The 16,707-nt window shown below is 40.5% G+C and overlaps 2 protein-coding genes across 5 annotated transcripts in view; both read left to right on the top strand.

Moving 5' to 3' along the window:
- The window catches only part of fred (friend of echinoid), a 401,947-nt gene that overhangs the window by 380,693 nt on the left and 4,547 nt on the right, over positions 1–16,707 (top strand). For 2 of the 4 annotated variants that reach the window (XM_086832363.1, XM_086832361.1), the window contains 4 exons: positions 742–2,982; positions 3,054–3,761; positions 6,686–7,039; positions 10,666–11,055. In XM_086832363.1, the coding sequence (XP_086688489.1) occupies positions 742–2,982; positions 3,054–3,761; positions 6,686–7,039; positions 10,666–11,055 (3,693 nt within the window). The remainder of the gene's footprint in view (positions 1–741; positions 2,983–3,053; positions 3,762–6,685; positions 7,040–10,665; positions 11,056–16,707) is intronic. The other 2 variants (XR_015271654.1, XM_086832362.1) reach the window with 2 other exon arrangements.
- On the top strand, positions 7,079–10,227 carry Fpgs2 (Folylpolyglutamate synthase 2). Its single transcript, XM_020956963.2, has one exon. The coding sequence runs from the start codon at positions 7,818–7,820 to the stop codon at positions 10,086–10,088; it is 2,271 nt and encodes a 756-aa protein (XP_020812622.2). The 5' UTR covers positions 7,079–7,817; the 3' UTR covers positions 10,089–10,227.

Here is a 16,707-nt window from a genome sequence, read left to right as displayed (position 1 = left end):
AAAAACATTTTATTTCAAAATAAACACATTTTTATCAAAGTTTATAGACTGCTAAAACTATGAGAACCTCTATTTAATTATTACAAAAATGTGTACCAAGCAAATACCTTTTTAGAGAGAGAAAAAATGCTTATAAATAATATGTTTTAATACTTATATCTTCGTATAAAAACCCTAAACTTCAACCACTGTATTATTTTGCCCATAAAAAACTATTCCCTGCAATTTCCAGGGCTATTCCCCCAAACATACATACTACTAAACATATATTGCTTTTTTTTGTTCCACACAAAATGGCATTATTTAAAAATGTCGATGGGTCACGCTGAACTCGTCAACGTCCTTCACTTGGTATAAACTGTAGTTTCAGTTGTTGTTTTTTTCTCCCCCTGCTGGCCGAACAATGTTGCCGCCGTCCTGTAATTGAAAACGGTTATTGACAAGTTAATGGCCCAAACAACCAGCCAACCAAGAATCTAAACTAGATACTGTAATTGCCTATTTGTATGCTAACCCAAATGAACCGAAAAAATAGCTAAAGGGAGATTTCTAATAGCTTCAGCGAATGAGTGAATAATTTAAAAAATTATAGCCATTCAAAGGGATTTAACTTTAGGGAGAAGAAATAAAATACCTATGAGAAAAGGACTGCAAACCCAAAAGCAAAACCTATCCGATATATATATAATATTTCTCATTTTCCCAACACATTTTTCTTAACTTTCCTTTACTTTTTTCCAGATTATCCCCGCGTGGAGGTGGGACCCCAGAATCCTCTTCGCATTGAACGCGATCATGTTGCCAAATTGGAGTGCCGTGTGGATGCCAAACCCATGGTTAGCAATGTCCGTTGGTCCAGAAATGGTCAATACGTGAGTGCCACACCCATTCATACCATCTATCGTGTAAATCGTCATCATGCTGGGAAATATACTTGCAATGCAGATAATGGTTTGGGCAAAACAGGTGAAAAGGATATAGTCCTGGATGTACTATATCCTCCCATTGTGGTGATCGAATCAAAGACCCATGAGGCTGAGGAGGGTGAAACTGTGCTAATTCGTTGCAATGTCACTGCCAATCCTTCACCCATCAATATTGAATGGTTAAAGGAAGGCGCTCCTGATTTCCGATATACCGGAGAACTCTTAACTCTGGGTTCTGTGAGGGCAGAACATGCTGGAAATTATATCTGCAGATCGGTGAATATAATGCATCCTTTCAATTCAAAGAGAATCGAAGGTGTGGGCAACTCTACGGTGGCTTTATTGGTACGACATCGTCCAGGACAGGCATATATAACACCCAATAAACCGGTGGTTCATGTGGGTAATGGTGTTACCCTAACCTGTTCCGCAAATCCACCAGGCTGGCCTGTCCCTCAGTATCGCTGGTTCCGTGACATGGATGGTGACATTGGAAATACACAGAAAATCCTGGCTCAAGGACCACAATATTCCATACCCAAGGCACACTTGGGTAGCGAGGGAAAGTACCATTGTCATGCGGTGAATGAGCTGGGTATTGGTAAGATAGCCACCATTATCCTGGAGGTACATCAACCGCCACAATTTCTGGCCAAGTTGCAACAACACATGACAAGGAGAGTGGGTGATGTGGACTATGCGGTGACATGCAGTGCCAAGGGGAAGCCCACACCCCAAATCAGATGGATTAAGGATGGCACCGAGATCCTGCCAACGCGTAAGATGTTCGATATAAGGACCACGCCCACAGATGCCGGTGGTGGTGTGGTTGCTGTGCAGAGTATCCTGCGTTTTAGAGGGAAAGCCAGACCCAATGGGAATCAATTGTTACCAAATGACAGAGGTTTATTTACCTGTCTTTATGAAAATGATGTTAATTCTGCAAATTCCTCAATGCATTTGCGGATCGAACATGAACCCATAATTATTCATCAATATAATAAGGTGGCCTACGATCTAAGGGAATCTGCTGAAGTGGTTTGCCGTGTTCAGGCCTATCCCAAACCTGAATTTCAATGGCAATATGGCAATAATCCCTCACCATTGACCATGTCCTCGGATGGTCATTATGAGATAAGCACCCGAATGGAAAATAATGATATTTACACTTCCATTCTAAGGATAGCTCACTTACAGCACTCGGATTATGGAGAATACATCTGTAGAGCTGTGAATCCTTTGGATAGCATAAGAGCACCCATCAGATTACAACCCAAGGGAGCACCGGAGAAACCTATAAATCTAAAGATCTTGGAGGTGGGTCACAATTATGCTGTACTTAGTTGGCAACCCGGATTTAATGGAGGCTTCATGGGCACAAAATATCTAATTAGCTATCGTCGAGTGGCCACACCCAGAGAGCAAACCCTATCGGATTGCTCGGGACATGGCTATATACCCAGCTATCAAATAGGCAGCTCTTCCAGTAATTCCAACCACGAATGGATCGAATTCAATTGCTTCAAGGAGAACCCTTGTAAGCTGGCTCCCTTGGATCAACATCAAAGCTACATGTTCAAGGTTTATGCATTGAATTCCAAAGGAACTTCAGGGTATTCCAATGAAGTTTTGGCCACCACAAAAGTTAGTAAGATTCCACCACCATTACATGTGAGCTATGATCCCAATTCCCATGTTTTGGGCATCAATGTGGCTGCCACTTGTTTATCCTTGATTGCCGTGGTGGAATCCTTGGTAACCCGCGATGCAACTGTACCCATGTGGGAAATTGTAGAGACTCTAACGTTGCCTTCTTCTGGCAGTGAGACGACCTTCAAAGAGGCTGTAATTAATCACATGTCCAAACCAGCTCATTATACCACAGCCACAACATCGGGTAGGAGCTTGGGTGTGGGAGGAGGTGGAGTAGGGACTCATCTTGGTGAAGATCGCACTATGGCCTTGGCGGAGACAGCAGGTCCTGGACCAGTGGTGCGAGTGAAACTCTGCCTGAGATCAAACCACGAACACTGTGGAGCCTATGCAAATGCAGAAAGTAAGTTAAAGATGATTATTACTAAAAACTTATTAGATCCTTAATATAACCTATATTATCCCCTCTTCCAGTTGGTAAATCCTATATGCCACACAACTCCTCCATGACCACCTCCGCTCTGGTGGCCATCATTATTGCCTCGCTCTCGTTTTGTATCTTTCTGGCCCTGCTTTATGCCTTCTGTCGGTGTCGCAGGACACATGCCGCCAAAAAGGACAGTAGTACAGATGCCACCACTACACCAGGAGTAGGAGGGGGGGGAGGTGGTGGAGGCGTTTCTGCCGGTGCCAAGGAATACGACCTTGACTTGGACGCCAGCCGTAGACCTTCACTCAACCAAAACGACCCGCAGAAATCCCAACAGCAGCAACAACCCCTACCGCCGCCACCATACTATCCCAGTGGCAGCCTGGACTCAAAGGACATGGTGGGTGGTAATGGTGGCATGGAACTCACCCTCACCGCCCTTCATGATCCCGACGAACAGTTGAATATGCAACAGCAGCACCACAATAACCACGGCCAGTACCAGCAGCCCAAAGCCATTCTGGGAATTTACGGAGGCAGTGGTGGTGGTGGAGGAGGAGGAGGCGGAGCAGGAGGAGCAGGAGCCAGTTCCGGCGGACAGCATCCACATTCGAACGGCTATGGCTATCATGTGACAAGTGCCATCGGCGTGGACGGCGACAGCTATCAAGTTCTGCCCACCGCCGGCAACTCAGCAGCCGGATCGCATGGACATGGACATGGACATGGACATGGCCTAGGTGCCGGAGAGTGTGAGTACAAAAGCAGAAAAAAAAAATCTATATTAATTTTTAATTAAGGTGGGGAGGGAGAAATTACTAATTAGAGGGTGGGAAAATTATTAATAATTCCTTAAAGAAGAGCTATTAAAAGAAGGTGTTGTGTTCAGTTCCTTTTTAAAGGTACAATATCTTTAAGATTTCCTTTATATAGCATTCCAAAAAATTTTCCCCAAGTTCCTCACTTCCTTTCTTAATATTTTCCTCTGACTGTAGAAAATTCGTTTCGGCCAGGCGACAACTTATGAAGAGACGTGTCTCTGTGGCTCCGAAAATGTGGGCTAGGATTGGAGAGGTATGGGGATCGGATGACGTGATGTCCCCCACTTTCGCTAGGCGTGTGTGTGTGTCTGTCCTGTGTGTGTGTGTCTTGATTAAGCGACACATTTTTCGTCGCAGATTTATGGCGGCCATTGCGATGGTCTGTCTCCTTTTCCACCGCATCACCGAAAGCCTTCCCCCTCCCGTGGGTTGGAGTTTTTGGCCGTAATTGCATTTCATGTCAATCTAGAGCGGATCCTCCTCCACTTACCGAGCTACTCATGCAAATGCAGCGCCAGCGCCAGCTCTTTCCCCCACGGATTTTCCAACCAAATTTCGCCCAATTTTCCATGGTGTTTGGTGTCGGGCATAAGCAGCTCGCCTTGGAAACCGAAATGACACCAATGGCCAACGGAAACGGAAACGGGAGCGGCTGAAAATGTTGCCATCGTAATTCCAATTAAGTGAGAATTAAGCCGTTATCCTTCAGCCGGCTTTTGTCCCCACGAATGTAACGTCCAGTGTGTGTATATGTGTGTATGAGTGTGTGTTGGCCATGTATTATTGCCCGTTTTTAATTGGTTACAAGGCGGCTCAAGAGCTTTTGCGAAATCCAAAAGCAATCATCAGAGATTTTTAAGAGCAATATGTGTTTTTAATTGATTTAAGAACTCAATTCAGGGCAATTCGTTTGACGCTAAGACAAAGTCCAAGTTAAGAGATGAGAGTTTTTCTAATAAAAAGCAATTATAGTAAGCTTACAAATGATGTCCACATTTTAAGAGACAAATACTTTTTACTTATCTTACTTTGATATGAATAATATAATTAAATAATAGTAGTTTTTGCCATTAAATAGTTTGAACAATTAAATGCCTCTCGTTTAGATTTTTAGTTTATTTTCTTAATCAACTTTAAAAAGAAAGGAAGCTAACTTCGATCGTTCCTTGTGGCAGCTATATGATATAGTAGTCAGATTTCTATAAAATTTTACACAAAATTCTAGATTAATATACAGTGGCTATATATCGAATTTGAAGAAAATCTGTTCAAAACTGAAGAAGTTAGAATTGTTTTTCTTAACATTTTCCGATCGTTCCTATGGCAGCTATATATATGTATATATATATAGTCCACCGATTCTCCATCCTCCGACTTAGATACTAGTAAAATTATATAAAAGATTAACTCCATAGTTTCATTCAAATAGCTTAAAGTTGTTCCAAAACAAATCTCGCACATCTGTGCATATGATTCCCAACTAGTTCTAACATTCCCGGAACGAAGTGACTTCTCGCCGGCATGTCTCAGATATGTGTTGTGTTACAAAAGTTGCAAGTCATTGTTTATTAGTGTTCAAAGTAAGTAACTGATCATATATACTTGCTGTATATAGATACTTATTAATCATACATTCTTACTGGTCATATGTAGTTACTAATCATAGTTAATTACTGATCTTAGTTACTTACTGTTTAAAGTAACTTACTGTTTAAAGATATTTACTGATTCTCTAAATATAACAACCGTATCTCTAGCAGCTATATTGTATAGTATTCCAATTTTCTTAAAACTATAAACGAAATTCTGTAATAATAAAAGATAGCTTTGAATCGAATTAGATAGAAGACTAACTGCAAAGTTTCATTGAGATATTTAAAAAACTTAGGAACTAGTTTGTTGATGCTGAATATATATTCTTTATATGGTAGAAAATGACTCCTTCACTGCGTTGCAAACTTCTGGCTGAAATTATAATACCCTGAAAATTATATCAAATGAAGATAAACTCCAAAAGAAACAAAGTTCTCAAACTCCTAAATTTAATAATCAAATGCTAGGTAATTATTCCATTTGCATTTATAAATTATTTTCTTAAATAATCCCCTTAAAGAGATCCACCACTTTAGGCTTTAATCCGATTAGGCCGTCGAACTTAACCCAAACCCAAAAACGGCGTTCCGCATCTTATTTTCCACCTTCACTTGCCTGAGTTTTCTGCTAACGGAAGCCAGTGCAAAAAGAAGTTAGGAATGGGAACAATAAAGAAGTGAACTCTATTCACACCTAAATGGAAAGCTACAAGTTTAAAACTAAATGGAGGGGAGTTTTGGCACTTAAAGAAGAATATACTATATGTTATATTTTTGCAAGCAATCAAAAGAATCATAAGGAGAAATTTAATTTAAATAGAATCAAAAACCTTTCTTGTATCCTTAATAATAAATAATTTAATGTTAAAGACAGAAGTAATATATCTTCATATGGAAGTAATATTTTTGCTGGCTTAATCTTTATCTTTAATAAGAATCCTAAAAGTCCCTTAATAATTCAGTAATTATATTATTTATATTATATTTCAAATCATATTTTATATATAAATTACTGGTAGCTTTTTTCCAAGTGTTCTCCCCTCAAGAATGCATTTTAATTGTGGGGTTCCGCTGGCTTTTGTTCCTCTCTTTTCTTTTGCGTCTCCCTCTGGCAAGCGTCAACTTAATTACTATTTCTCTGCCCTCGCTCCTCCCGAACCACACACACTCTGCACACACACTCTCCACACACACTCTCTCTACACACTCTCTCATACACATCGTTGGTGGGTGCACTCTGTGTGTGTGCGGTTGCAACCGAAGCAGGACCACTTGAGGCGACACCAGCAACATGCAACATCGGCGGCGGCAGCAACATTAATCCCATGCAGCATCAGCAGCAACATACAGCACGCGCCAATCTAACGAACCAACCCACCATTCCCGGCAACACCACCAACAACAACATCATCACCAACACCAACATAACCCAGAACTCCAACAACAACAACAACACCACCACCACCTTGAAGCGCAACCATTTGGGAAATAGAGAAAGGGAAAGGTCGCTGGTGACCGCAGCCACGGCGGCAACAACAACAGCATTGGCCACCACCATTACAACAACATCTCGTAATGCCAAAACTGCCACAACAACAACAACACTTGCCATAACAGGTAACACCAGCTATAAGACCGGCGAAAAGATGAGCAAAAAAAAAAAAAACATTAGAACAACTTTAAAATTCGCACCTCACCACTAAATGCAAAATAAAACTATGCACTGAATGTTGCACATAAAATAGCAAAACAAAATATGCAAGCACCATATAGAATTTTTAATATTGATATTTTCCCACTAATTGTTATTGCACATTGAAATATTTTAAATACCAGGCGAAATAATCGAAAAGAAATTAAGGGTTATGGTGTAAAATTGGTGTTTTCTGTTGGTGAACTTTTTTGCATTGAACTATGAGCACTATACTTTCGCTGTTGATTTATTCTTCATATTTTCCTCACTCTGCACTCCGAAATAATTAAATTTAAATTAAGGTGATTTGTGGTGAAACTCTGTATTTTAGTTTTGAAGTAAAAGAATTAAGAGAAAGAGCTTCTGTTCAAGTTTAAGTAGGAGTTTCTCTGAAAATAATTTAAAATCTTTTATAACATACTATAATGAAAGTATAGCTGGGTGAAACATTTCCAGTATGCAGAACATTGTCAAAATGGAAATCAATTCCACTTAATTCTTTCTTTAAACATCTTTCTCTACCTTTCCTTTATGTGTCCGAAAGGTTGACACTGAAAAACAAATACGTTTAAAACAAGTCAGAAAAAAAAAACACAGAATTCTTATTCATTATTTCCTCCACTATTATTCGCGAACATAAAATCTACAAAAAAACAAACAGTACATTTCGGACTTGAATTTCTGGAAAAAGTCATTGTTGGAATGGTTTCGCTGCTGTCGATCTACCGAAGACAATGTCCCCACTTGATGATCCTGTCCAGCCGGAGCTTCTTCAAGGCATGCTTCAAGGCACCGTATCTGAAGGGCTCCACGACGCCGGCCATTACCGAGTTCTCCAAGAAAAGGACGAAATCGCAGTCCCAACCCTCGCAGCCCTCGCAGTCGCAGTCGTCGCAATCCAGTCCGGTTCCCACACCACAAAAGGCCCCACCGACACCACACCCACCGCCGTCAGAGGACACAACGAGTCCTCTGGGGAACAAGAAACCCTGTGCACAACCCATAATACCCGATCAGCGGGCGAAATGGATGGCCAAAGTCTCACCGGAAATGAAAAAGAAGGCTCAGCTATCAGCTGGCAAGGGAAATCCACCTCCGAATCAGCCAAAGAGCAACTTTAATCCCAGCAATAATCCTAGCTTTGGTACTCCTGCTCCAAGTCCTGTGCCAAATTTCGGTGGAATGCCCAGAAATCAACAGCAAAAAAAACCAGACTCTGACAACTCGGCAGCTATCAAGGGTTCCTCCAGTGAGTCACAGCGACAAAGTTGGATGAGTCGAATGCAAGGATCACAGCAGAAAAAGCAGGCACAATGGCTCAAGGATATGCAGGCCAAGCAGCAGGCGGGCAGGGATATTCAAGCTCAGAAAGTGCAGAAAATGCAGCAGGTGATGCCGGGACATCAGACATCAGGTGATGCATCTTCGGCACACCAAGGATCAGCAGTCGTCTCTCCCGCTGAACCGGAAAAGCCCGAAGAACAGACACCGGAACGCATAGCCTATTTGGATGCCATTAAGCAACTGAATAGTTATCAGGCTCTGGAGCCTGTCGCCGGCAGAGTCACCACCAAAAGTTTCAAGAAAGAGCTGGATCCAACCATAGAACAAACTCTAGAGTGTCTGGAGAAGACGGGTTTTAGCAGGGATCAACTGAAGGCCATACCCGTGATCCAGATAGCTGGCTCCAAGGGAAGAGGTTCAACTTGCGGAATCGTAGAGAATATATTGCGTTGTCATGGTATAAAGACGGGAGTCCTTTGCTCACCTCATCTCTTCCTAACCAGCGAACGAATACGAATCGATGGTGAACCCTTGGATGAAGTGGCATTCACACAACTCTTTTGGAAAATCAATATGGAATTGGCAAACGTGAATCCACCGCCATCTTATAACAAAATTCTGACAGTGATGGCCTTTCATGCCTTCCAAAAGGCTCAGGTAGAAGTTGCTATCTTAGAGGTTGGTCCAGGAGGTGCCAGTGATGCCACAAATATCGCTACGCATGCCGAGACCATTGGTATAACCAGTCTGGGTTGGGAGCAGAGCTCGAATCTGAGTAATTCCTTGAGAGATATAGCCTGGGCCAAGGCGGCAATTATGAAACCGGCGGCAAGTATTTACACCAATGTAACCCAAACGGAATGCTGTGAGGTTCTGGCCCAGAAGGCCAATCAAATTGGTGTGCAGCTGCAAAGGGTGCCCACTTTCAATGACTATATCGATGGGAATGTGAGCAACAAACAGGTAATGAACAGCGCCAACTATACCATGAGATTGAATGGTTCTTTGGGCATACAATTGGCCTATGATTTCCTACGGCGGCACAGACCGGAATATGTTGTTGGTGTTGCCGATAACTCGACCATGTTAACGCCAGGCGCAACACGTGGCATTGAGACCTTCGAGCAACCGGGGCAATTTGATTTCATGAAACATGATATGTTCAATGTATATCTGGATAGTGCCGACACCTTTGAGTCCATGATGGCTTGCCAGAATTGGTTCTACGGCAGGACACGATCCAGTCGCCAGCCAAAGATATTGCTCTTTAACAAGGTAAATGAGTTCAATGCCAAGGATCTGTTGACCATTCTTCGGAGTCAAGTACGCTTCGAGGAGGCCTACTTTGTGTCCTGTCCGAAATTCTTTGAAGGTCAGACAGTGATCGAGGAGGACGGCAAGGGGACGGTCTGGCACGGCATGGAGGATCTTCAAAGGGCCAGGCGAAATGCCGGCAGTTGGAGATCTCTGTGCGAGGAGAATGGCAAAAAGGATAGCTCACAGCTATCCATTTCAATAAATGCCTTCTTCGATGTTCTACAAAATAAATACGGAAGACAGTCATATGGCATGAAGAACGAATTGGATATCCTGGTCACAGGATCACGACAATTAGTGGCCGCCACCATAACATGTCTTCGGAAAATGAAAGCTTCGGCGAAACCATGGAACGGACCAGGACGACGATAGATCGTGGTCCTTTGGGCAATATCCAAATCAAAAAATTGCATCGTGAAAGTTTTCGTTATTTTGTTTGAATCATTTTTACCCGAAAAAACTACACATGCAAGTCAAATTAAATAAAATGCTATTTGAATTAAGAGAAAAACCCTTTGAATAAGCATTGCACTTTTCATGGAATGATTTATATAAATGCACTTGAAATGCTATAGAATATGTTTGTTGAGATAATCAAACTGAAGATTCTTTAATATTTTCTCTTCACAACTTATTAAACAAAGTCTTAAATATTCCGCTTTATTATGAAAACCAGTCTATATTAAGCTTAACTCTCTTTTTGGACAGCTGCCTGATGGGAATGACTGGCCATAGTCCTTACTCTCTATATAAATAACCATTATAAACGTGTTTCGAGTTGATTTATGTGTGTGTGTGTTTCCAATTAGCCACTGTGACTTTCAAGTTTCCTCACTCACCTTAAGCACCTTTCGTATTTTCCACACCTCTTTTTTTGCAATAGATGCACAACTAAATTAACTAACTAGTAATTTAAGCCACTTTAACTTCAATGTGCGCTAATTTCCAGGGTCGAGCAACAATTCCACCGAGAACAACTATAGCAATGCCAGGGATCTGTCACAGGAGGCATTGTGGCGCCTCCAATTGGCAGCTGCCGCTCAGTCGCAGCAAATCTATGTGGAGCGACCTCCATCGGCATTTAGTGGCTTGGTGGACTACAGTGGCTATTCGCCGCACATTCAAACGGTGACCAGTTCCCTGAGCCAGCAGAGTTTCACGCCGCAAAGTGGAAGCTCCTCGGTGGCGCAACCCCTGGCGCCACACGAAATGTTGCAAGCAGCGCAGCGTTACGGAACTCTAAGGAAGTCGGGAAAGCAACCTCCATTGCCACCGCAGCGTAAGGATCTGCAACAGCAGCAGCAACAGCAGCAACAGTCGAAACCGCAACAGCAATTGGGTGAGTTTAGAATTTCAAATTAATTGCTTAGAGTTTAAACTAAGAATTATTATGGTTTTTGATAGAACATTTAAAGTTCTTATCTTTTATAAATACATAAATTCAAACGTCTAAGAACCTTTTAGTTTACTTTAAACCCTCAAGAACCATTTATAGATTTTTAAATATAGCCAAACTATGGTATAAGTTAATTAAAACACAGCTACACATCACTTTCCATATTTTCCTTTTGTAATATCCCATAAATGTGCTTATTGCCTTACAAATTGGTCGTGTAACAATTACACTTCCCTTCAAGAAATAATCCATTCGCAAATCCAATACCAACACAAAAATCTGTAGCCCAAGAAAAAAAGAAAACTAAATCTGAAATCGGTTGAGGCGACTAAGAAATCAGTTTGATTGATTATGCACTTAAGTGGTGGGAAATGTTTGGCTAAGAGTTTTGCTGCTGCTGTTGCTTCCAGCTCAAGCTGCTCGAATAAATAAAATAGAATTTCCTCACTGTCGGGACAATGGCACACATTCAACCATTTCTGTATAGAATTTGCATCTGTATATATCCTGCAACAGAGAGGCAGGATGCACCAATGTACACAGATAAATGCACATAAAATAGTCAGCTCTAGGGGGTGTTGTTGTCTCCCCAGAAAAACAACAAATTCTGCTGCTCCTCCCAAAAAAATAGAATGAAAAGGAGTTGAAATGCTGGAAAATACCAAAACAAACTATGGCCAAATAGAAGGAGATGGATAGATGGATAGATGGATGGATGGATGGATGGATAGAGGAACCAGCGAGCGAGGAGCGCTATTAAAAATGTAAAATGCAAGAGCAGAAAATATTTTACAAAATCAAAATCAAACAACGCTGCCAGCTGTAAGTGAAGTGAAACGCCGAAGCGAAACCGAAACACATGCACACACACCACACACCACACTACACACCCACGCACACACAACCCGATATAAATAAAAGCAAACAAGCAAGAGTACACTGCAAGAAACTATATATTTCCAGCTAAAATATAAAGAAACCCGATGGCAAAGTTTAACAAAAATTGGATAGAAAGCAAAACATTTGAAGCTGACAGTGTAATTGAAATTGATTGCAAAAAAGCAACAAGTTTAACTAAATAAAAATAACTGAAAATATGGAAACCTTAAAGAAAGTTTAACGAACTCAGCAATTTGGATTTTTAGATACAAAATAAATACCTTAAAAATATAGCAAACCAAAAATAAACTTAAAATAGGAACTATATTTCCATCAAATGAACTCTCTAGATTATTGAAATACTTCTAATTTCCCTTAACTTAATTATGTCTTATAACTCTCTATATTTCCCTTAGTAAACCCTCAATTTATGACTCCTTTTTTACTAATGTTTACCTGCATTTCTAATAGAATTTCATGCCCCTTAACCGCAAAAACCTCAGCGAACGAGAAATTGATTGATTTTCCTCCATTGTCGGCCGCAATGCCACATGGAATGCATAAAAAGGATTGCAATTGCGATTGCGATTGGGAATGCGAATGCAAGAGCTATATAGATTTAGCTACCTCCTATACCTGTAGATATAGCTATAGCTTAATGCCCGAGTGCTCGGCATTTACTTTCAACTGCGGCTCTTCCTCCTTCCTTTCTTTATTTTTTGTAGTATGCACTTTGGCACACACACGGCGTATGCGTGATTTTTGTGCTGTTATGCATAAGATATCCGTTCCGTATTCCCGTTTCATATTCCGCATACGCCCCGTATTACGGCTAAATGCTGCTTCAATTAGACAGAGAGACAAAAGGGGAAAGAGATAGAGAGAGAGAGAGACTGCGGCTATTGCGGTCTCTCTTGGCAGGCGTGGACCAAAACAATTGTTTTCCAACCTCCGTTGGAAATCGTCGAGAGAAAATGGGGCAAAACATCCTCCTGACCAAGCTTTCATATTTAGCCGTATACATTATGAACTGCTTCTAATCGGCTTAGAAAAGAGAAGCAGCTGCAGTTGCTGCATCCCGTCGGAGGAGCAAAAACATTTCAATTAAAACAAAAGCCATGGCCAAAGACTCTACTTTTGCTCGATTCTCCTGTTGCCTGTTTTTTTACTCTGAAACTCCACCTCCCCTGCAGTTTGTGTGCCGCATTTTTGGCCACAAAGCAACAAAGCAGAGTCCAAAAATTGGGGGGGAAAAAACACCAACGAAAATATGCCAACTCAAGATGGGCAAAAAGGAAAAACCGAGAAAGATGAACAGCTGCGGTCCAACTGTAGCCACAAATACCCTTAATGATCATTGATAAAGACAACTTTTCCAGAGAGAGGAGAGACCTAGCGCTATAGTTACTGGATTTTTCGGTTGAACATTGTGTGGGAGAAGAAGTTGGGTTAATTAAACAAAAGGAAAGAACTTGTACTAACTACATTTTTGCTCAATACTTAGACCACAGAAATGGTTTATATTATTTATATTTTAAGAAAAAATCCAAGAGCCAAAATATAGCTCTTTGTGGTGTCTCAAAAATATTCTTTTTTTTTGCCAGCAAACTATGGTAGCAACCAAAAATCTTTGAAGGATGGTCTAAAAGGGTTGACGCAATGTCAGCTCAAGATGAGCTTGGGTAACCTGGCTTCACTTCTTACTTTTTTTCCCGACTCCTTTTCTCCGAAAGGCTCCCAAAAGGATACTCCTCCTCAGGACTTAGTGCTCAAGTTGAATGGCAATGGAACTCGAGGGCCAGTTTAAAGCAATAAAAGCAATAGCCGGCAGTAGTAGAGTTTTGTTAACCCGCTTCTCCTTTTGGTGCACCACTTTATATTGGCCCCAAACCCTGGTTTTGACTTTTATACAAGAGGATAGCTAGGAATAACAAAAACAAAAACAACAACAAAAAAAGAAGCAAGGAAACAAGGGGAAAAGCCAAGTATTTCGCTGTTGTTTCAATGCCCAAAATTGCGCTGCAAAGTATGCAATGCTTTCCAGCTACCGGCTTTTCTCGATTTGTGCGCAATCCCAATTGCCGCTCCTCCCTCTCCCTTTCCCTCTCCCTCCTCTAGTTCCCAGTCTACGGTTTTGGCCAAAATAAAGTCCAGTCCAAAGAGCACAAATCACAGAGCGCGTTACGCAATGCCAAACATTTTTATTTCGAGTGTTTCGCTCCATTCGTCGTATTGAATTGCAAGCTGCCCCGCCTGGCATTCAATTCAATTCAGAGCTCTTCGGCTTGCCTTTTGCCGTGAGTTTCAATTAGTCATGTCCCTCTGTATGTGTGTGTGTGTTGGGGTGTGTGTGTGTATTCCCGATATCATTTTCTCCTAGTTAAGGGTGTTGATACCCAGGAATTCGCCAAAACAGCGTTTGAGTGATTAAATTTCGATTGAACTGAAGTTGATTTGATTGGGAGAGAGGAAGGCAAGGGCCCTTAGCATTAAGTAGACTTTGGCGTCAATTAGATAAAGTACTGCAGCTTTAGTCAGATTAATTGTTAAGGAATTTTTTGCAATACAATAAAAATAAATTTGCAAGAGAGTTTAAAAAATATATATACAGCAAGTCAATTAAAAGCCTAAAACCCAGTGAAGGAATAATTTCCGACCCTGTAAATCATATACATATATTCTTGATCAGCATCAACAGGCGAATTTTTCCAAAATTTTTTAAGGGATTAAAATTGTCGAAAAAAAATTGCAAAAAAAAACTTTTTTTTTTTGTTTTGAGTTGAGTATACACATTTATAAACCTTGTCAAAACTAACATGGGACAGTTTTTCGAATTAAAAGTAATGCTTTTTTGCCCAAGTTATGGATTTTATAAACTTTGATTTTTTGAAAAAATTGTCATATAAAAATATTAATAAATATCGATTCAATATATGCGAATAATTTAAGCTTAGTTATAATCGATTTTCGATTTTCGATCTCCGATAATTCTTTTCAAAACTATAGCTCTCATAAAACTCATCCTTAAATGTGGAGAAAATGCAAAAACTGTGAGTGTAAAAGTATAAATCTCCCACTCGCTCCCTCTCTCTCTCTCTGTGTATCGCTTGCTCTCCATCTCTCTCTACCCAGATCTATAGATATCTCCTTCACTCTCGCTCTCTCTCTCTCTCGCTTTCTCTGTTCTCTTTCCTCGCAGAGTATAAATAAAGGCACAGCCTTCGCACTAGCCTCAGTCTGTGCGAGACCTCCCACCTGTTTACATCTATAAGGATGGTGTAGTGATAAATTAGTGATTACCCTTCGATCCCAAAAATATATCTTTGGCTTACTTAAGATACATATTATATTCAATGATCCTACACAGGTATACAAATATCGACTTTTCGATGGCTGCTTCCTTTCTTATTTTCCAATTTAAATTCCACCATTTAAACCATTCACAATTTTGGTTGAAAAATCCCAGCAAACATACAAAATAGTTTCATGTCTAACAAATTAATTTCTGAAACACGGGAAAAACTCGGTTAGCCAAATCAGAGAGGTATAATCATAAATTTTTGGTTATACATTTAAATTTGTTTGGCTGCTCGCCTCGGTCGGTTTGTTATTCCTGTTGATTAGATTTAGCTTTTTGTTTTCGGTTTCTATTTGCTTTCCCTGTGTAAATTGTATGTGCGATATGTGTTTTTTCCCTGTTTTTTCCATGATTTTGTGGCTTTTGGGGAAAATACAAACGAAACGCAAAAATTAACAATTGGAAGCATATTAACCGCATCAATTTCCGTAGAACAACGGCAGCAACAAAGCGTGCACAGATCATTAAACAAACATTTACACGAACCAGGAGGGGGGTAAGACAGTTGGGGGCAAGATAATAGGACAGAAAATGTGGTAACAGGAAAATTAAGGTGTTGTGGGGGGTTTTATTGTTCAGAAGGGGGGTTTTATTTTTGAAGAGTTCTTGGAATACATGTTCCCATGAAAGAAGTAGTTTTAAAACGATAATATGCCTGCAAACTAAAGTTGTAATAAAATTTAGTTTTTGAAATACTCTACCCTAAAATATACAGAGATGTGAGTTGTTTGTTTATTAACTTTTTGTTTTATAGTTAACTCAATTATTTTTTATATTTTAAAGGCAGTTTCAAAGACATAACAGCTTTAAATAAATCTCCAACAAAAAGAAAACAAAATGTACTCTTTTATATAGAAAACCTTACAAAATCTTTTATTTAATAATACTTGTTCATATCCCTATTTTCTTAACCACAACTGTCCACACCTGCTCTCACACCCACACATACATCAGCAGCATCCAGACACACACACACACACACACACACACACACACACACACACACCTTCAGCATTATTTATTACGCCATGGGGCCAAGCCACAACTTTCGACAAATTTTTTGGCAAAACATTTTACGTAATAAATTTATTTTAATTACAACGCCGAAAGTGCGGCGAATGTGGGGTGGTGGCGGTGGTGCAAGAGAGATAGCACCACCGAGTGGGTGTTGTTGTTGTTGTTGCTGTGGTTGGTAATGAATGCGCTTCAATTAAATGAAATATTCATAGGCATAAATACAAGAGCAGGGATGCCCAGAGGGTTGTCCTGTGAGGCAGGAACAGGTAAAAGTACAAGTAGTGGCATTACACCGGCAAAACATCCTGCCAAAGGAAAAGGCAGGAGCAGGAGTAGGAGTT

This window comes from Drosophila serrata, unplaced genomic scaffold (assembly GCF_035046125.1).
Source record: "Drosophila serrata isolate PLE 108 unplaced genomic scaffold, ASM3504612v1 contig_249, whole genome shotgun sequence".
NCBI lineage: Eukaryota > Metazoa > Arthropoda > Insecta > Diptera > Drosophilidae > Drosophila > Drosophila serrata.
This window is presented reverse-complemented; position numbering and strand designations above follow the sequence as displayed.